Source organism: Filicampus tigris, chromosome 3 (assembly GCF_054856515.1).
Source record: "Filicampus tigris isolate MCC_2025a chromosome 3, RoL_Ftig_1.0, whole genome shotgun sequence".
Classification (NCBI taxonomy): Eukaryota; Metazoa; Chordata; class Actinopteri; order Syngnathiformes; family Syngnathidae; genus Filicampus; species Filicampus tigris.
Window position 1 is genome coordinate 9,901,800 of NC_141219.1, and position 21,963 is coordinate 9,923,762.

The 21,963-nt window shown below is 40.0% G+C and overlaps 4 protein-coding genes and 1 non-coding gene across 5 annotated transcripts; 3 read left to right on the forward strand and 2 right to left on the reverse strand.

The window, feature by feature from the left end:
• LOC147149816 (uncharacterized) lies at positions 1-3,214 on the forward strand. Its single transcript, XM_086026028.1, has 2 exons — positions 1-117; positions 1,630-3,214. The coding sequence occupies exon 2, from the start codon at positions 1,641-1,643 to the stop codon at positions 2,583-2,585; it is 945 nt and encodes a 314-aa protein (XP_085882154.1). The 5' UTR covers positions 1-117; positions 1,630-1,640; the 3' UTR covers positions 2,586-3,214.
• Positions 3,215-6,050: 2,836 nt separating this feature from the next.
• Positions 6,051-6,123, reverse strand: trnat-cgu (transfer RNA threonine (anticodon CGU)). The gene has a single exon. It is a non-coding gene; the product is annotated as a tRNA-Thr (tRNA).
• Positions 6,124-6,851: 728 nt separating this feature from the next.
• On the forward strand, positions 6,852-9,801 carry LOC147149818 (uncharacterized). The gene is made up of 2 exons (XM_086026014.1): positions 6,852-7,361; positions 7,932-9,801. The coding sequence occupies exons 1-2, from the start codon at positions 7,238-7,240 to the stop codon at positions 8,975-8,977; spliced, it is 1,170 nt and encodes a 389-aa protein (XP_085882140.1). The 5' UTR covers positions 6,852-7,237; the 3' UTR covers positions 8,978-9,801.
• Positions 9,802-10,217: 416 nt separating this feature from the next.
• Positions 10,218-13,396, forward strand: LOC147149819 (uncharacterized). Its single transcript, XM_086025475.1, has 4 exons — positions 10,218-10,223; positions 10,738-10,772; positions 10,857-10,966; positions 12,035-13,396. Exons 1-4 carry the CDS (start codon positions 10,218-10,220, stop codon positions 13,192-13,194), a joined length of 1,311 nt encoding a protein of 436 aa, XP_085881601.1. The 3' UTR covers positions 13,195-13,396.
• A 2,881-nt stretch (positions 13,397-16,277) lies between these two features.
• On the reverse strand, positions 16,278-21,657 carry LOC147149820 (uncharacterized). The gene is made up of 2 exons (XM_086026016.1): positions 21,215-21,657; positions 16,278-17,715 (listed from the first exon to the last, which is right to left on the reverse strand). The coding sequence occupies exons 1-2, from the start codon at positions 21,393-21,395 to the stop codon at positions 16,790-16,792; spliced, it is 1,107 nt and encodes a 368-aa protein (XP_085882142.1). The 5' UTR covers positions 21,396-21,657; the 3' UTR covers positions 16,278-16,789.
• Between the last annotated feature and the right edge of the window lie 306 nt (positions 21,658-21,963).

A 21,963-nucleotide genomic window follows, 5' to 3' on the forward strand; every position in this document is an offset into this window, starting at 1 on the left:
TGCTTTTGGCACCCGGACGTGACTGTAATGAAAGAACGAATCGGTTGTTCCTTAGATTGTCCAAGTGGAGTTGCCATAGGCAATGCACTTCATATTCAGCTGCCATCAAATAAAACGGTGGGTTACCTGAGCATTATTAATGTCAGGAGAGAGTTTATTCTAATTGTAGTACTTTACTACGTCGTATAAAAGGATAAACGGAACTCGTGGAATTTTAGAGGCCATTTCCACTGGTATCGGATCACTTTAATTCTTCTCCATTTAGCTTAGCTGGCTAGCCGCTAACAATGCGACGCAGAAGTTAGCAACACATCGCTAATCGGAGGTCAAGTGTGAATGTGAAGTGATGTGATTGTATGAAACGACGATAGCAGATGTTAAAATGCGTTAGGTACATGTTCTAAGAGCCTAATTGCGGCTGTTGGTGATATCGAGTACGAGGTTGAACTTTCGAACAAATGAGCGAAAACCTTAACCCCCCGGACGCACGCTGTTTTCGAGAAGCCGTGGTCAAGTTGTGTTACAGCAGGTTTGTTCACTTTTTATTTTATTTCTTTCTTATCTATCTTTTTGATAATTAACGCTTTTCCTTAGCGTCACTTATGGCCTTGTTGTTTACTCGCCTAGCAATCCAAACTCGCTCTTGTTTAACTCGAATGGCTGTTTGTGCATTATCACTTATACAATACAATACAATTTTATTTATACAGCGCATTTCACAACAGCTACAGCTGTAACAAAGCACTTTGCAACGGCAACAAAAATAGCCATAATACAAAAAGTGAAATCAATAAATTAACAAGTTTGTCAGTCTCCCGTCAGATCAAAAGCCAACGAATAGAAACGTGTCTTCAAACGGGTCTTAAAAATGGACAGAGAGGGGTCTTGCCTAACATCCAATGGAAGGTCATTCCATAGAGAAGGACCAGCAACAGCCCTGATACACACGCCTGAGTTGTGTGCGGGCAGCGTGGGATCGATTCCCGCTCAGTGACAGTGTCTATGTGTGCCCTGCGACTGGCTGGCGACCAGTTCGGGGTGTCGTCTGCCTTCGCCCATTGACGGCTGGGATAGGCTCCAGCAACTCCCCGCGACCCTATATAGGATAAGCGGTTTGGAAGATGACATGACAGGACCAGCAACCGAGAAGCCTCGATCCCCTCTGAGGCTCCGCTTAGTCCTCGGCACCTCGAGCAGCGCCTGGTCCGCAGACCTGAGGGAGGCTGCGGGAAGGTGCGGAGGAGCCCCGAGAGGTATGGCGAGGCCATATAATGACTTAAAAACAAATGGAAGAATCTTAAATTGAACCCTAAAATGCACCGGGAGCCAGTGAAGGGAGGCCAGAATTGATGTTACGTGCTCCATCTTCCGAGCTCCAGTTAGGAGCTTTGGAGAGCTAATCATTTCAGCGAGACGCGCGCACACACACACAGCTCATTTGACCACCAAGTGGTGAATGAAGTTAACTTGCGTGTAATTATTATCTGTCAAAGGCTTCACGTTGGTCAAGTGTTTATCTCGTCTGCCCCATAGGATGATACATAGCTTTGTTTCCATTTTGATATGGTACAGTCATATTACCAAAGGATAACCTTCACTTTTAATATTGAGATTTGCCATTGTTTATAGCCACACAGACAATGGATGATGGTGGTGGTATCAAGATCTGCTTCACAGAGCCACCCTCCGTTAAAGAGGAAGAGGAGCAGCACTGCATCAGTCAGGAGAGAGTGCTGCTTCAAGGGCTGGACTTCCCGGTGATTCGTGTCATCGTGAAGAGTGAAGACGATGAAGACAAAGGTCAGAGTGAGCACAACAGAGGGACTGAACCTCCGAGTAGCAGCTCGAGTCAAAACATGACATCAGAAGGTGATGGAGATCACTGCAGGGGATCCACCGCAGAAAGCCTCCTAACTCCACTATTAGATAGCGACGACACAACGTCACACTATCCTGACTCTGATGATGAACACTCTAAAGGGGATGTGAACAAACCCTTGAAATGTTCCCAGTGTGACAAAACCTTTGGCCACAAAAAGAATCTGAAAAGACACATGAGATATCACACCGGGGAAAAACCATTCGTCTGCTCATTCTGTGGTCAAGCATTCTACGAGAAGGCCCATTTGACAACACACACAAGAACACACACTGGCGAAAAGCCATTTTCCTGCTCAATCTGTGACAAGATTTTTTGTGATCGCTCCGCATGGGTTGTTCACCAGAGAACACACACCGGCGAGAAACCTTTTACCTGCTCAATTTGTGGTAAAAGTTTCCCTCGCAGGGAAAATCTAAGAACGCACACAAGAACGCACACTGGAGAAAAGCCTTTTATGTGCGCTGTCTGCAAAACCAGTTTTACTGTTCGTTCCACATTGGTTCAACACATGAGAACGCACACTGGTGAGAAACCTTTTGCATGCTCAGATTGTGGTACAAGATTCTCTCAAAAGACACACTTAAAAAATCACATGCGAACACACACTGGGGAAAAACCGTTTACATGCCCGTTTTGTGACAAACGTTTCTCTGTTAAAGGAAGTTTAATAACACACATAAGAACACACACCGGAGGGATGTGATGTGTTGCGTCAAAATCCAGTGCATTTTTGTATGAGATATAATCAGATCATTTCTTAATCATTTCTTAATCATTTTACTCACCTGAGTTACCATTGGACACAATTTTTGTAATATTTATTCTATATAGTGTACACTACAGTATTGGAATACAAAGAGGAACATATATATTTTAGTAATTTCTTTTTTTAATGCAAGTACTATTTTTGCCCTGTTGTCTAAAGTAATCAATAACAAATTAACAGATGGAAACTCACTAGACTGTCACCGATCAATTATCGACACAGCAATGGCACAATGTGTGAAATACAACTAACCACTCTCCCTATTCTTAAGCAAATCTCCCTTTGAATTGTTTGAGTTAGTTTCTTAACGCTCTTACATCATCATGTAAACAAGTACATTAAATGTTATCACGTCCTGTGTACAACACTGTCTCTGGACTAGACAATTGTGTACTCCCATCCAAAATGACGTACAAAAGCACATGTAAATTATGTATCATAGTTCAGGATTATGTGATGGATGCTATTATGTCATTCACTGTAGACGCTGATGTTTTGTCATGTATAAAGAAGACTTGTGTATTGAAATGGGTTGGACTGCAATAAATCCAAACTGATTACTGCAACATACTCTGACATGCACGTGAAAGATACAGTGAACATTGTGTCAAATCTTTTGACTTGTACATTTTGGAGTAACAGTGATCCATGACCCTGGGCTGTGAACCATACTGGACTGTCGATCATTTTGTACCTGTCTCCACTGAAAGAATTTAATCTTTTAATGTGTTTGTACATGGTCCTTGACAAATAAAGTAAACTTAAGGAAGATTTTAATTACACGATGCCATAATTGAAGCCCATTTGTGTAAGTAAAAGGAATATGTAATACATGTATTGTCACCATGACTTAGTTAAGATAACAAGAATAAAGTATTTCTCCAATATAAAGCCCTAATAATTTATTAAAGAACAATTGAAGAAAGTCATATTTTAACTATTTTAAAAATACAACTTCAGACTTGTAATATTACACCTTTATCCCCAAAAAGATGCTTTTCTTTATCTGCAAAATAGGATTATATTCTCGAAAATACACATCGGAAGTCATATTTATATACGTCACAATCATATCAGAGCTTTTAATTAACCCTAGAGTCCCCATATGTAGATGTGATTTTTTTAACAATGGGACATACAGTATTTTTTTCTGATTTAAACCAAATTCTTGTTTTGCTGTACGAATTAATGTTGCGCATGCGTGCTCTCGGGTCGCCATTTCGAACAGCTATGTTCACTAATGTTGTAGTGACAAAAGTTGGAAGGTATAGGCATAGATACCGCGTTTGTTCCCTATTCTGTACACATTCCGATCTTAGCAGAGGATTGACATCGGGGATTTCTCGTGCGCAGAAAATCTCGTTTTAGCGTAACGCTCCATATAGCTTAGCCTGTTAGTTGCGAAGTTGCGAGTCATATTACAACATTAATTACCCTTAAAAAATAAAGGGCTTACAATTGGTTCTATTTTGAAAATAGAAATGTGCCTGTACAGTAGTTTTGTAACCGAGCATAAACATGGCTCCTAGCCAACATAAAACGATGTTAGTCTTAGTTGAATTGTATCGTTTCATACTACATTCTGCTTTCAGTGCTTTGGCATCATCTTGGGGCATCTTGCAGTTTTGTGGTAAGAGTACAAAACACGTGGATAGGTTACTTTTTCAGCGAACAGCTGAGGGTGGGTTCCACAGAAAAAGAAAGGCGAGGGTTCATTTTCAGAACACGGCTTGGTTCCATACCATTATTTTTGTATTCTTGTGTCCTGCAGATGTCTGTGAAGATCTTCCCCCTAAATATCAGAAGTGTAGCCCCTTCCACTCTTGGGTGCAGCAGGAGGAGCCCGAGCACCCAAACATGAAAGAGGAGGAAGCGTGGAGCAGTCAGGAGGGAAAGCAGCGTCAAGGGCCAGATGCCCCAATGGTTCGTGTGTTTGTGAAAAGTGAAGATGGTAATGACAAAGGTCAGAGTGAGGAGAACAGAGAGGCCGATCCTCCAAGCAGCAGCGCAAGACAACATGTGACAACGGAAGATGATGGAGACCACTCTGGGGCCTCCCAAGCAGAATGTCACTTAGCTCCACTATGAGATAGTGATGACGCAATGTCACACTCTCCTGACACTGACGAACACTCTAAAGCTGTGACCTGTCATTCTGACAACACACACTTGACATGTTCTCAGTGTGGAAAAACTTTTGGAGACAAGTCAACTCTGAAAAGACACTTGAAGGTTCACTCGGGAGAAAAAACATTCATCTGCTCAGTATAACAAAGGCTTCAAACTGAAGGATACCTTAATGAGACACTTGAGGATCCACACTGGGGAGAAACCATTCTGCTGCTCAATTTGTGGTAAAGCATTCTCCGTAAAGAGAAATTTGATAACGCACACAAGAACACACACTGGTGAAAAACCATATTCCTGCTCCTTCTGTAACACGTGTTTTCGTGCTCGTCCAGCACACAAGTTAAACACTTGAGAACACACACAGGAGAGAAGCCTTTTACCTGTTCAGTCTGTGGTGAGAATTTCTCTCAAAAGGAGACTTTGAATAGGCATACACTAACACATACGGGGGAGAACACACACACTTTTGCACACATAAGTGCATGTAAATTGTCGAGAGGTGGGGCGTCATATAAAATCTCGCCAAGGGCACCATATTGGGTAGCGCCAGCTCTGATAAACCGTAATACACACGATCGTGAGACTAAATGAGCGCAATTATTCTTAACCAAACAATGTGTGTTGGTCTTGTGTCCTACAGATGTCAGTCAAGGAAATCATCTTGAGCAGAAAGGAAGAGCAAGAGGCAGTTGCCACGTGAAAGACTGAAGGTGACTGATTTTGTTAGATCTCATTTTACCCTTACTTCAAATGTTATATATTTTTTGGTTGATTCATATATAACAAACAATCGTGATTAAGGTAATTAAATGACCTAAATCACGATTGTCTGTCATACATGAATCAACCAAAATATAGGTAACAAGAAAGACAAAATGAATTTAATAGAACTTATGGACCCGATTTAATAATAATTGATTGTTGCGGTCCTTGCACAATATCATACTGAGTTTACATTGAAAAAATGCTATACAAAAATTTGGGTTGGTGCTTTTGGAGAAGGTGAAACTACCTGTTAGGCCTCAGTAAAATTGAACTCACGACCCCTGTTTTACAAGACCAGTTCTCTAACCACTGATTTATGAGGGCCGTTGAATAACCTCGCAGAATTAAATTTTTCTGTTGACCTTAAATGACAACATGGAAGACATTGCATCAGCAAGAATTCATATTCATCTTGGTTAGCAGTCCTTCAGTTCTAGGTATCTGCATGGGTCTAGCATGTAACCATTGTATGATGCATAATGTACAGGAAACATTCACCTTGTCATCAGGCCGCAGTGAAAATTGAAGTCACAACCCCTGGTTTACGAGACCAGTGCTCTAACCACTGAGCTATGAGGCCTGACTTGAAATACTTAATAATACGGATTAGTTACATCCCTAGTACGATACTGCTCAAAAGTGGTGTTTTTGGCCCTTGGATTCATGACAATTGATTTCCCTTAGAGGTGGTCATTGATAGTGTAGTGGTACACACGCCTGAGTTCTGTGCGGGCAGCGTGGGATCGATTCCCGCTCAGTGATGGTGTCTGTGTGTGCCCTGCGACTGGCTGGCGACCAGTTTGGTGTAGTCTGCCTTCGCCCGTTGACGGCTGGGATAGGCTCCAGCACCTCCCCGCGACCCTGTATGGGATAGGCGGTTTGGAAGATGACATGACTTGATTTCCCTGGGAAAAGGTAACTTGAGATATAGGTGTCTTGAGTTAGAAGCGTGGTCACGGAAAGAATTAAAGTCGTGAGTCAAGGCACCACTGTATGTGCATCAAAAGGGGACGACGTGGGAAGGATGCAGAGGTTTCATATGTGTTTTGCGTGAAAAAGGTACAAGTGTAACAGTGTAAATCTGTAACAGCTGAGCTAGTTGTGTTTATGTATCCAACAATTTTCACTCACTCAAAATCGTCAGTACTTCTGTGCTCTTGTTACTCTCTTAAACACATTTTGCAATGATGTTCATCTTGTCTTCTTATTAGTGAAGTAGGTTTGAGGTTTCTTTTTTTTCCCCCCTAATAATGATCTTCTTATTCTAGTGAAGAGAAAACTCTCTTACCTTGCTGACAGTTTCGGCTGTCACTGCAGCCTTCCTCGGAGTTCTCTTGTGGCAGGAGTTTGTCCGGGTGTAGTTGCCGTACTACCTCTGTTGCAAATCTACTTCCGTGTATGTTTTAGGAAACCACACTATTTCACTTAGTAATTCTTCCCGAATTAGTACCAATTCAACGTACCGGTAGCGAAATTTTGACAGAGTGCGTCCAACACCACTTAACTGGATTAAAACATTATGTTTAAGTCAAATTTTGGTGTGCACATAAACTGGACTCGGCGCTCGTTGAAGCTCTCCCTAGGTTGCTTCGCTTGTTAGCTGCTAACAAAGAGACGACGGATGGTTTTATAGGCAACACGTAGTTAAGCAGAAGTCAAATGTGAGTGTAAAGTGTTAGTATTATCGCGTGAAAATGTATAAGAATACAACAGGGGATGATGTGGAGTGGTTCTGGAAAACTACAGAAGAGAACGACAGAAAACGTCAACAACTGGATACTGTTTGCAAGGAGCCTCGAGTTGTGTTACACAGAGCAGGTTTGGTCACTGCTTAATCGCATTTGTCTTTTAACAAGTTTGATTGCCGCATTTGAATGTACAACTTTATCTATATCTAGGATAACATTGTTAATCTTTACTATGCAGTGTCGGGCCGTGCATTTGATACAGTGGAGACTTGATCGGTTCAATCCGTCTCATAATAGCACCGACACAATTAAGTCGCAATTGTAGAAACCATCAATACACTACACAAACGTAATATTGCAATCACTGAGCCACTTGCATCATCCGAGCAGTTGAGAGTCCATGCCCAATAAAACGATAAAACCATTGAATATTGAAACAAATTCCATCATCCTCACTTGAGATGTTGAGAAAATAGTGCATGGGAAAATAGAATGATGCGTAATTGGCATCCTGAAAGTTGCTTCTTATGTACTTCCAATTACTGAACTGCTCAAGCTTTGAGAGCAGCAATGCAATCCCCGGATGCATGATTATATCTGATTGCGGTAAACATAGGCAAAAACATCCATTTATAAAAATACATCAAAGCCAAGCAAAATTGACTCAGCAAAATTTAATTGCTCTTCTTGTGTCACGCAGACGTCAGTGAAGAAAATCTTAATCCTGAGCAGCAAGAGCCAAAGTCATCTCATGTTAAAGAGGAGGAGGAAGAGCCTCCCTACATCAAAGAGGAAGTGGAGCCAGAGCCTCTGCACGTTAAACAGGAAGAGGAGCCCACCCACATTAAAGAGGAAGAGGAGGAGGCTGACATCACAATGTCACCATCCCCTTGTGTCATTGTGAAGATTGAAGGTGATGAAGAAGAAGCTGATCAAGACCACTGTGGAGGATTACAAGCCGATGACCTGTTAGGTCCCCTTTCAGATAGTGACAACACAACGCCACACTCTTCTGACGTTGATGATGATGATGATGCTGATGATGATGATGATGATGATGGTGAGCACGCTAAAGGTGATATGACAGGTCACACTGACAACAAACACCTGACATGTCCTCATTGTGACAAGACGTTTGGTACCAAATACACTTTGAGAGTGCACATTATGACACACACTGGAGAAAGACCTTTTGCCTGTTCAGTTTGTGGTAAAAGATTCTCTGTAAAGGGAGTCTTAAAAAGGCACACAAGAACACACACCGGAGAGAAACCATTTTCCTGTTCAACTTGTGGTAAAAGATTCTCTACAAAGGGACATTTAAATAGACACTTAAGAACACACAGTGGTGAGAAAACTTTTGCCTGCCCAGTTTGTGGTCAAAGATTCTCTGAAAATGAAAACTTAAAAAGGCACACAAGAACACACACTGGGGAAAAACCCTTTTCCTGCTTAGTGTGTGGTCTTAAATTAACTCAAAAGTCGAATTTAACAAGTCATATGAAAACGCATACCGGAGAAAAACCTTTTGTGTGCTCAGTTTGTGGTAAAAGCTTTGCTTTAAAGACAAGTTTAATAAGCCACACAAGAACACACACAGGGGAGAAACCTTTTTCCTGTTCAGTTTGTGGTAAAAGATTCGCCCGTAAAGCATATTTAAACACACACACGCAAGAACACAAAATGGAGAGGAACAATTTGCCTGCTCAGTTTGCGGTAAAAAATTCACTCGGAAGGCACAATTAAGCATAGATGCAAAAGCACACATTGGAAAGAAACTTCTTGCGTGCTCAGTGTGCTCCTACATTTCAAGCTTTCCTTCATAATTGATTAAACACACAATAAAACGCAGGTGAGAAAGTTTACAGTTGCGATGTGTAACAAAATATTCCTTCATAAGTATCAGCTCAACAAGTATGCATGTGTAGGTCAAACTCTGATAGTGTTTAGTGTTATACTGTATAATGTTTTTGCCGTCTTGTGCATATAAATATAATTTGTAATTACCTTTAATACAATTAGCCCGCCTACTGCCTGAAGACAGCTGGGATAGGCTCCAGCATGCACGAGACCCCTGTGAGGCTAAGCGGATTGGATAATGGATGGATGGATGTTAATACAATATTAATATGTATGACTAGTTCTGGCTGCTTGAATCCCTGAGCTCGATCTTTCAGACACTATTCACAGCTTGTGGTGAGAGTGCAATTGTGGATTTTTTTGGTTTAGCTCTTTTTTTTTTTTTTACCACAACATGTCTGCTGTTTAGTTGGCTGGTTGAGATTTACCTTGGAGTTTTACCCAATTTGAATGAAAACAGGGAACATTTTCCAAACCCGAAAGCATGCTTGCTACCCCAGTGAAATTTGCTATTAACTTTACAGAGATTAAATATTTCATCCACATAAAATAAAGAGTCATGTTCCTTGAATATGAAGGATTTATAAAGTAAACTATGCATAATTTTAGGAATAAGTGATGGATTATGACAAAGGGCAATAATGAAAAACACAGCATAATAAAAAAAGTAACTGAAAAATGTATATGTGATCATATGGAGTCATTTACTTTGTAATAAAAGAGAATGTCAAGAAATAAACTGGTTGTATAGTGTAATTATTGTACGTACTGCAGTAGTCGTGTTTTGGATGTGTGCCTTGAAATGGGGAACTAAACCCCCAAACATTCCAAGTAATAATATTTTGTTTGCGCTTGCACAACTCAAAATACGACACACAAATTAATGTTGCATTTACAGGATTAGAATCAAACAGGATAAGTAATCAACATAAGGGGGGCGCCATATTCAGCGAAATCATTATCAGCTGAAGCATCAGTCGAGTATTGCGTGCAACCTCAGTGCTCAATTGAGATTGTGTCAGCAGCCAGATTTCAGAGAACGATCTATTTTGCAGGTTCTACACTCTTGTAATTTGTAATTCAAAGTAGTGAAAATTCTTTGAAAGCAAATTATATAGTGACGATCATGACAGTGAGGATATGTTGCTTGTTGTGTTTGTCACGGTCTACAACAAATTGATAACCGGATGAACCAAAATTTCCTTCAACTAAACCAAAGCAAAATGTTCATACCGTTACTGCACTAAAGGCAGAGCCAATTTGCTGAGAAGACTAAAGGTCCTTCAACATTATCATTATCATGCAGACCATCAGATTCCATCTAGTGTAATCAATAGTTCCACACAAGCGAATCAATACAAGTCAGTCAACAAATGAGTGCGGCACATCGAAGCGTCTCGTCCAATAGTGAGCAGCGGGTTCCTTGACGTCACGAGTGACGTCAATTACACCCAAAGTACAGCATTCTCGTCTATGGCTGCATGGAATAATTCTTCATGAATGAATACTGAACATATTCAAGCGTCGACACAGTATGTCATTATTGTACTGGACCTAAACGTCATGACCCAAGACTTCGTTTCCGGATAAACTTGTCTTGGTGCACTTTGAGGCTTCTGCAGTTATATTTGCTTATCCTAGCCTAGCTTAGCTTCCTAGCTGTGAACAAAGAGACGCGTTTGTGAGTAACACAACGCTAATAAGCTAAAGATCACGTTTTAAGTGAAAAGTGTTGTGATTATTGTTTGGAAATGTGTGCAAAAAGTGTGAAAGAAGAGTACGAGGAGGAACTTTGTGGAATAAGAGATGAGAACGAGAGACGTCAACAATTGGATGCCGTTTTCAAGAAGGCTCAAGTTGTATTACACAAAGCAGGTTAGTTGCCTTCTTATTCTCAAATATTTAGCAACTCGTTCAATGTCTTCACGATATTCCCGAATTTGCATGAATATCTTTATTTACATTTAACATGATATTGTTGTCTCTGGAAGCAGTAGCAGGCCGTGCAATAGCACCTGGGCTTTAATCCACCTGTTTTAATTCTGTGCCATCACTGTAACTTCCCATTTGTAGAAACTAGTGTTGTTATGACTCTACAATTGCGACTGCAAGACGTGCATTAAAAAAACTGTGTTGATGCTGAAACGATACCATGGAAATAAAACTGAAACATTGGTTACAGCAGTTGAGTGATAGGTGGCAGAACATTGTTTTTGGTGTTTTTAATAGTTCCAAAAAATTATTGTCAATGGAAGATCAGTTATAATATACGTAATATAATGTTTTTTTCTCGATGCAATTAAAAATTACTCAGCAGGTAAGATATTTATTCTTTAACACAATTGACCTCTCTAAAACTATTAAATGAATTTCAGATTTTTTTTTGTTGCTATTTTTCAAATATATAAAGTGTACCTCAGGGAAGAATGATTTTATCACAAACTCTATGAAGGGATGCAACAATAACTGATTCTCACAGTTCAACATCATTGCATATGAATGTCACGGTATGTTTATTATGACAAAAATTCACGGCTGGCACATACATGATTTCTCTTTTTCTTGCTGGCAAAGTCCTGGATAAGCCTAAGTAATTTCTGTGCGATTTTCCACGGGTGCTTACATAAATAACCCACACAGAACTGAATTTCAAGCAACAATGGCTTATTATTTTATACCAAGACAAGACCACCACAATATTCAGGGACTTTTAATATTGCAATATTGTGACATCACTGTTTCGCTTTCTTGTTTGGACAGTTCATTTGCCTCAGTAGAAAAAAAAGTTTTACTACAAAATTTTGCTAAAAAATTAGCAGACCTTTTGAAATAGTATGAAGCGATTTCATAAAACAAATATGGCAAAAACATGCACGACAATAATACGCAGCAAGGAAGTTGACTTTTCCAACCAATTTGTGTTTTTTTTCTTGTGTCCTACAGATGCCAATGAAGATGATCTTCATTCTGAGCAGGAGAGCCACCACATCAAAGAGGAAGAGGAGCCTGAGTGCATTAAAGAGGAGGAAGAGGACAAGGCTGAAGACAAGTTGCCTTTATGTTGTGTCATTGTGAAGATTGAAGGTGATGAAGAGGATGATGGAGACTATTGTGGACGATCACAAGCAGACAGCCTCTTAGCTCCACTATCAGACACAACACTTGACAATAATGAGGATGACGACAAACATGATGACGGTATTGAAAAACACTCTAAAAGTGATATGAGGTGCCACACTGACAACAACCGCTGCTCTCAATGTGACAAAACCTTTGGTACTAAGTATGCTTTGAAAGTGCACAAGAGAACACACACTGGAGAACCTTATTCCTGCTCGTTTTGTGATAAAACTTTCTCTTATAAGGGAAAGCTATTAACACACACAAAAACACACACCGGCGAGAAGCCTTTTTCCTGCTCAGTATGTGGTAAACGATTCACTCAGAAAGGATATTTGGGAACACACGCAAAAACACACACTGGAGAGAAACCTTTTGCCTGCTCAGTTTGCGGTCTTACACTAACTCAAAAGTCAAATTTAATAATTCACATGAGAACACACACCGGGGAGAAACCCTTTGCCTGCTCAATTTGTGGTAAAAGCTTCTCAATCAAGAAAAGTTTAGTAAGTCACACAAGGACACACACCGGGGATAAACCTTTTGCCTGCTCAGTTTGTGGTAATAAATTCTCTTCAAAGGGACATTTAAGAAGACACACAAGAACACACACTGGTGAGAAACCTTTTTCCTGCCTAGTGTGTGGTCTTAAATTAACGCAAAAGAATAATTTAACCAAACACATGAGAACACACACTGGGGAGAAACCTTTTGCCTGCACAGTTTGTGCTAAAACGTTTACTCAGAAAGCACAATTAAACACACACACCAGAACGCACACCGGGGAGAAACCCTTTCCCTGCTCTGTCTGCACCTACAGTTTCAGTGAACGTTCAAAATTGGTTCGGCACATGAGAACACACACTGGTGAGAAAGTGTACAGTTGCAATGCGTGTGATGAGAAATTCTCACATAAGTATCAGCTTGATAAACATGGCTGTTTTGGTCAACCAGTGATGGCGCTCAATATCATTTCGGATTGAACAAGTCAGAGTTCTTGATATTACCAGAATTTTGTATATTTTATTTGATTTTATCTACTACCAGAATGTTGTATATTTTATTTGATTTTATTTACAGTCAGTGAGTGTTTTTGCTTATGAGATTATTTTGTTTTATGACCACGCTCAATTGTGTTACACAGAGTAAAAGGCTGTCAAGAAATAAACTGGTTTTACCACGGTAGTGTCTGTTTTGGTTGTGTGCCTTTAAGGACGTCATTCTCAGTGTGATGTGAAAAAAACTTCTGTGGTCTTCAATCATATTGTTGAAACCAATGGTAAATGTACAACTGTTTTGTTTTTTTTTTCATGGGGAGGGGTAGGAAAACCTGTATTTATCATTTTGCAGATTTTGTGTAATACAGTATAGTAAATATTTTGTTGTTGAAATGTTTTTCACTGGCCCTGGTTTATAACACCTGAAGGAGGCAGTAATGCACTAGATTAGAACATAGTGACAGCCTGAACCGGAAGTTAAAGTATATGCAAGTGACAGCCTGAACTGGAAGTTAAAGTGTATGCAAAAGGAGCTAGCTATGACGGCAGTTAGTTCGTGTTCATTTGCTTTCATAGACGTCATGTCATGTCATCTTCCAAACCGCTTATCCTATATAGGGTCGCGGGGAGTTGCTGGAGCCTATCCCAGCCGTCAATGGGCGAAGGCAGACTACACCCCGAACTGGTCGCCAGCCAGTCGCAGGGCACACATAGACACTGTCACAGAGCGGGAATCGATCTCACGCTGCCCGCACACAACTCAGGCGTGTGTACCACTACACTATCAGCGGACCTTTCATAGACGTGTATTTCTTTATTCTGCACGTCTTTCTCCCAAGTCAAAATCAACAAACTCGTCATAGGGTATTTTGGTGACGCTTCTTAAGTTAGTGTAGCTCGCTATCTGCCATCAAAGGCATCAAGCTTCAGTGTGAAAATGTGTCAAGTAGAAATGCTGAGAACGTTGCTGAATCAGCGACTAAGTGCGGCCGTTGATGAAGTATTTGGAGCTGTTGCAAGAACGATAGCAGAGTACCAGGAGGAACTTTGTCGGACAAAAGAGGAGAATGAGCGTCAGCGTCAGTTACTGGACGCTGTTCTCAAGCCGCACGTTGTGTTATACAAAGGTTTGTTCATTATTCCCCACGTCGTTAGTAACGTGACGTTCTCTTTCACCGCTCACTGTTCCTGCAAATGTTTCTGAACGGAATAATGAGGACGAACGATTGCTTCGTTTTTTGTTTTGTTTTAATACGCCCTCCTGTGTAAAGTTTGCGCGTTTTGACTAATTCTCATATGAAATACCGTTGTGTATTAAAGGTTTATTTGATTATTGGTTCAGACAGGGATCGACTTTTCCAAACCATGTTTGTCTTCTTGTGTCCTGCAGAAAGTACCAGTAAAGAATATCTTTCCCCTGAGCAGCAGGAAGACATATCCAAGGTGGAACCACAGGAGCCAGAGCCTCTCCGTATTAAAGAGGAAGAGAAGAAGACTGATATCGCCCAGTTGTCATTGGCTGGTGTTGCTTTGAAGGTTGATGGTGAGGCTGAAGAAGGAGGTGATGCAGACCGCTGTGTCGGATCGCAAGCCGACAACCACTTAGCTCCACTATCAAATAGTGATGACATAATATCACAATCTTCTGACACTGATAATGACAAACATTCTAAGAGTGATACGACAGGTCACACTGACAAAAAACGCTGGAAATGTTCTCAGTGTGGGAAAATATTTGACTATAGCAGCGGTCTGATCAAACACATAAGAAGTCACACAGGAGAGAAACCGTTCAAGTGTTCTGAAAAATTTAAAAATAAAAATTATCTGGTTAAGATGAATTGAGGCTGAGGCTATTTGTGGATCGTGTAGCATCATTTTGTTGTCATCATACAGTACATTCAACAATATTCACACTATACTAATCAGTAGTTGTAAAGATTGGTAACAGAATGGCACAGGCAGAATCAGAAGCTTATTAAGCCTGTACAATTTTGTTTTTTCTCTTACAAGCGTAGCATATCTGCTCAAAACTACTAGTTTAAAAGGTATGCAAATACAAAAACCAAAAATAATAATCATCATTATTCAAATCATTATTTAAAACCTTAGTACTTTAAAAACTAAGTGATTTGCAGATTTTCCGACACATATTTGCATCATTCCAATATTTCACTCAACAGAAATACACCTTTTAATTGCTTTAACAGCTTTTTGTACGATAAACTTACAAACGCCTCTTAATCGAAACTCCCAAATTACAAAGAGCTTTTGCATGAAGTGAGGAAGAGATTTGTGTTTTTGCTCCAAACAATATTTGCATAATTTCAAGAAAAATAAAATAATCAAGGAAAAATAAATTGTGTAAGGTTGTGCTTTATGATTTAGCGCTAAAGATGTCATGTACATTTGAACTATTCCAGCAATATTGTTTACAAATGTTGATGTTTACGTTAACCTGTAAACCATAAATGGTGTGCACTGCAATACTGTCATTTTCTTGTTCATTCATTTGATAATAGTGTTTTTTTCCTTTTCCAACTTTAACTGACCCTTCTTTGTAAAAACACAAATTGAAATAAGCTAAGTCAAAAAGGCGTAAACAATTGAGTGGAAAAATGACTATTAAAAATTTTTTTTTTTCTTACAAAAAAAGAAGCATACATAAAGCAGTGGGGTTACTGTTGCACAGCACTAGAACTCAAGTTGATTAGTGCACAGCATACCGTAACAATCTTGTCGAGGAATGTCACATCCTGATCTCTGCATGGTTGCACCATGTTGATGGCTACATTTTCTGTCAATATTGCGTACTTATTGCGTATATTGTCAGTCACCTTTCCCACATGAATTTGGAGATGGGCTATTTCCCATGTGATCTGCGCATCTCGTGTTTCCAACTGGCAGCGTCCTTTTCTGGCTAAAGAGAGCTTTACTTGGGCACACGAGTCCTACACTGTCCTTGATTTCAAAGCCACGTACTCCAGCAGTCTGTGTAAGGAATGGAGCAACAAGGGACAGAACAGACGTCATCAACTCATTAGAATAATTAAAAGCACAAATGCTCATTCGTTTTTATAGCCTTTATTGGGTGAAGCATATTTAGAAGATCGGAACACGCACACACACACATCCAATAACACAATATGAGCGATGTTACAATAAACAACATTCATACTGCAGGTCTTTTTTTTTGCCTTTTGTGTCATGTATCTTTTTTTTTTTCATGCAATCGGAACAGTACCATTCAATTTTTTTCAACCCAGGCGTCTTTCGTGTGTGTACAGCATATCTGATGCAACTGCAGTACAGAGGCTCATGCAAATGGAAAAAAACGTCACGATTATTTTTTCAACTGTTAGTAGATGAAGGGGCAGGAAGTGGTGAAAATATGCTCAAGAACAAAATTGCTTAAATTGCCATAAATACGTCAGGATTAAGACACACACACAAGGCCATATAAACTTCCTTACACACTGCGCCACCTGACATTGTATTTTGTGCATTTGACATACATTACGTTCACATCAGAAGTCACATCTGTTTTTTTGTAATATGAAATAAAAATACCTCAAAGTTTTCAATGAATTTCATTTGCTGCAGTTTCATTATTCCCATCACACTTGTGCTTAATAAGCTTCTCCTTACGAGAGAATTTCTTATTGCACACACTACAACTAAAGCCTTTCTCGCCAGTGTGGGTTCTCATGTGAGTTTTGAGAGTGCCCCTTTGAGTAACTCGAAGGCCGCACACTGAACAGGCGAAAGGTTTCTCTCCGGTGTGTATTCTCATGTGCGTCAACATATTTGACTTGATTGAGAAGCGCTGACCGCACACAGAGCACGGAAAGGGTTTCTCACCCGTGTGTATTCTCATGTGTTGAGTCAATGCCGAACCCTCAGTAAAACCTCTGTTGCAAATTGAGCACGTAAAGGGTTTCTCTCCCGTGTGTGTTCTGATGTGCGTTATCAAATTTTCCTTTTGGGCGAACCCTTTACCGCAAACTGAGCAGACGAAAGGTTTCTCTCCGGTGTGTGTTCTCATGTGCACTCTCAAAATGTATTTGTCAACACAGGTTTTGCCGCATTCGGAGCATTTCAAGTGCTCGCTGTCAGAGTGATTTCGCATGTGTCTTTTCAGAGAATAATTACTACCAAATGTTTTGTCACAATGAGAGCACTTGAAGCGTTTGTTATCATTGTGACAGGTCACATCCGTGTCAGGAGAGTGCGACTTTGGGTCTTCGCTATCTGACAGTGGAGCCAAAAGTCCGCCTCCTTGCGATCCTCCACTGTGGTCTCCATTAGCTTCTTCATCATCGTTCTTCAAAATGACACGAATTACTGCTGACTCCAGCCTTTGAAGCTGATCTCCCTCCTCTTCCTCTTTGATGTGGGTGATCCTTAGCTGCTCCTCTTCTTCTTTACTGTGGAGCGGATCTGGCTCCTGCTGCTCCATCCTGGGGCTCCACTCCTGCTGCTCAGGGGAAACATCTTCAATGACGTCTGTAGGACACAAAAACACAAACACAAGTTAGTCTAAAAGCCACATCAGGAAATGTTGTACGCGCTTTCGCACGACGACGCTGCGCACCACAATCAGATAATTAGATGTCTAGTGTGATGTACAGTGGTACCTTGATTTACAAGTACCCAACTTACAGTCCACATTTTTTCCAAGCTCAAAAAAAGGCGCAATTAAGCTCTAGCACGTAGGCAAGGAGCACTCATCGATGTACTTTCAGCAGCTTCTTGAACAGCACTGTCAACACACAAATACAAAATGAGAATACATGCTGCTGCATGAATGAGACCGCAAGTCTCTTCCAGACACTCACACGTTGATTAAATCAACCAAGTTGGGCCAACCCGCTCCTGATGTCACTCACTGCACCATGCCCCTTAAAAGCACAATATACGTATACTACCATTCATACAAATGTTAAGAAATAACAATTTTTTTGGTGAGTTTTTTGGGGGGGAGCTTGGAATACATTAGTGGCTTTTCAACTCATTTCAATATGGAAAATGGATTTGACATACAAGTAAATTGAGTCTTGGTCACAAAATGAATTCAACTCATAAGTCACGGGATCACTGTGCAACATATTTGAGGCGCACTTTTCAAAATCGCTAAACAGTAATCCTTGCCATTCATGAGGGATCGGGACCAAGCCCTGCCGCAAAGAGCAGAAATCTATGGTTAGTTGATGTCCTCCCTAAAATACTCATAAATGCCAATGTTAGCCGCTTAAACTGTAAATATGCTACCAACTATGATTACAAAACAGTTTAATATAATTTACAACTGATGTCACTTTACCCATAAAAATGCATAACAACCAAGGCTTCACTTCTGACCTTGCGACATACAAATATTTTAGTCTCTCAGTTGAGATACCTCACTTAAACGTACTTCCTTTGAACATTCACTGAACTATATTCCGATTTAGACAGGACTTTGTGGCAACACACAGCATTTTAGAAAGAACACAACAACCAGGGGCGGAGCCAGAATGTGGCTAATGGGTGGGCCTGGCCAAATCAGGGTGGGTCTAAATATTTCTTTCACTTGAGCACAATCCTCCTGTACCGACAGATCTTATACTCAAATAAAATGACAAACTGAATAATATGAAGTTGAAATATTCCTTAGGCAACCACAATCATGCCATTCTTAATATTCAATCAAATAAAAACGCAACAAAACACAAATTCAAAAATAATTTAATAATAAAAAATAATTTAATAATGAAATGACTTACGAATTCAAAAAAACATAAGCATGAAGAAAGACCTAATCAAGTCTATTGTATAACACCTTACACCTCTGAGGCTAATCAAATTAATCATATAATCAAACAAAATCTTAGTGTCCTCACAAGTGATAGCCTACTTAGAGCAGCCCTCCCAGAGACCCCTACAATTAGCTTTCCAAAGGCTCCTCCCGTCAGTAACAAACTGGTTCGGACTTACCTTCCCCCTTTACAAAAAAACTTGGCTCAGCACAAGGACGGGCAATTTTAGATGTGGTAATTGTACACACTGTGACATCATAAAGACCACTAACTTATTAATCAAAAATATAATATCTTGAATGTCCTTGTGGTCGCTTCTACATTGTTAGACCTAAGTGCAAATTTAGATCCAGACTTGCTGAGCACAAACAAGCCATAAGGACCGGTAACCCTCTATACCCTATGCCGCTGCATTATAAACATTCAATTCATTGCAGTACAACTTTAAAAGCCTATGGTAAACAACATATTCCTGAGTCCATAAGGGGAGGTGACAGACTAAAAGGACTCCTACAAAGGGAGTCTTATTTGATTTCTACTTTAAGAGCCACAAAGTTTCCTAATGTCATCTTGTAAAGAAAGTGTCAAGGCGGGGGCTAAGGACTTGGCTTTCTCAGATGGCTGGTCTGGCTCATGGCTGGAATTCAGCATTCAAGGTCTTCTGACTAACGCGGCAGCTGATGTCATGCTTAACACTAAACACAAGCTGCCTCGTGAACACAAACATACAATTGTTTACGCTCACAAGGAACGCAGCATACCAGAATAACCTTGGCAATGCGACGCATGCTGCTTGTCAAAGACAAAGACGCTGTTATCTGATCATAGCAGACTGCTCTGGTAAAGTACCATTACCGGTGGTCCGCAAAATCCATTCTAATGAATTACGGTATGTCATCCCTTTTTGGTGTGTGTGCATGTGCATAATGTGGACCGACCGACCCACTAAAAAAACAAACATAATAAACCCATTACTCCTCTCTACCTTAGTTTTGAGCCAAACGCTATGATGTAATTGTGACATGAATGTCATTATATAACTCAGAAATCTCTGCACGACACAAGTTTTTTAAGAGAAAAAGGTATACAATTACGAGAATAGAGTTAAACTTTTTCAAAACAAAAGTCTTTTTGTAGAAAGGAATCTTTCTGAAAAAAGGCATGCTATGTTGCTAGTATAACAATAAAGTTGTATTTTTTAAGTTGAATTTAAATTAGGCAAACATATGTGCCATGTCAAACTGAGTTTCATATCATAGTATTACAACAATCTTGGAAAAATGCATTTTCATTCTCATAATACTAGGACATTTTTTGATTTTGAAAAAAACACATCTTTGTTTTTGTAAAGATGACAACTTTTTCTTAATGAAAAGACATGAGAAAAAGACAAAATTCTACATTCTACATGGAACTTGTATCTTGACTTTTTCTCAAAACAGGCAACGTTTTTAATTCCTCTGGAATGTTTAATCAAGATTTGGATTTTGAAGGGATACTTGGAAGAATTTCTCACCTCAAGGTTTCCCTGTCCCCAAAAAGCACGCCCACGAGTCACGACCCTCGTGAAGATAAGCGGTTCGGAAAATGGATGCATGGATGGATGGATGGATGAATTTCACAATGCAACATTGCATACCACTGACTCCTTGTTGCGTACAAAAATAGTCCAGAAATTATTTATTTTATATTACGAACAATGTATTTTCGTCTGTCTATGCCAGCAACGTATAGTATAAATGAAACAATGAAGTCCCTCATCCACCAGAAGCCAGAATTGCACAATTAACCTGTGTATCCACATGTTGCCACTCACACAGTAAAATAAGTCATCAATAGATCACATTTCTGTTGAACTAACCAGGCCCAGATTTCACAAAGAGTAAGTACATTTGGTGGGACAGTAAAACTAGATTATCAAAATTTCACTATACAGTATAAAAATCAAAATCATACTTTTTATGATTTATTTGATTGGGGGTTATCTGTCTATCGTTTTGGGGAAGAAGCCTGCCTTCCTGTCCACCTATCTTTTTGGATTTTGGAGAGGGTTCTTTCTTTCTTTCGTCCTCATTCACCAGCTCAAGCAAGATTAATTTGTAGGCGCAGATTTCTACTGTATGACAGCCTTCTACGGAAGAGTTCATTCAAAAAAACAAAATAAAAGAAAACACAACTAAACGAGTGAGGGGAAGAGGTGAACAAACCTGGTACTTGAGTCTTGTTGAAAGCGTCCAGGAGTTGACGTTGTCGCTCGTTCTCCTCTTTAGTCCGACAAAGTTCCTCCTCGTACTCTCCTATCGTTCTCTCAAACACTAACAATATATCTTCAACGGCTGCACTTAGTCGTTGACTCAGCAAGACTCTCAGCATTTCAATTTTACACATTTTCACACAATCGCAATCACAATTTGCTTATCTTACTTGAGAGTCGCTTTTCCTTTGCTCGCGTACAAGCTAAGCTAAACTAAGCTAACTGGAGTGGAGATGCTACAAAGTGCACCGAGATGAATTCATCTGGGGCACTGATTGAACTGATGGCGAATAACGCCAATGCGTACAGTGTCGAGGTTCGGAGTGCCTCCAATTAGCCAGTGAGTATTTTTGTCAGGCATGGATTGTATGAAGGTTTGGGTTTTACTGTGGTCAAGCCAGCAGTGGGAAAAACGGAAAATAGCGTTCACAGCGTGAATTTCAAAATAAAACCGCGTGCCATCGTTTTTTTTGTTTTGTTTTTTACAATTGTACAATACAGTGGTACCTTGACTGCCCCATCTTCATTTTTTGTTATGAGCCATTTCCTGGTTGATTTCCCCCCTTTGTTATATTTATGGTTTAAACTAATATGAACACTTTCATGGGTCGTCAATTAGTACATAGTTTTTTTTACTATTTGCGGCAGTGCACCGTCCCCATTTCCTTCACGTTCACGTACATACTTTAAAAATAACTTGGA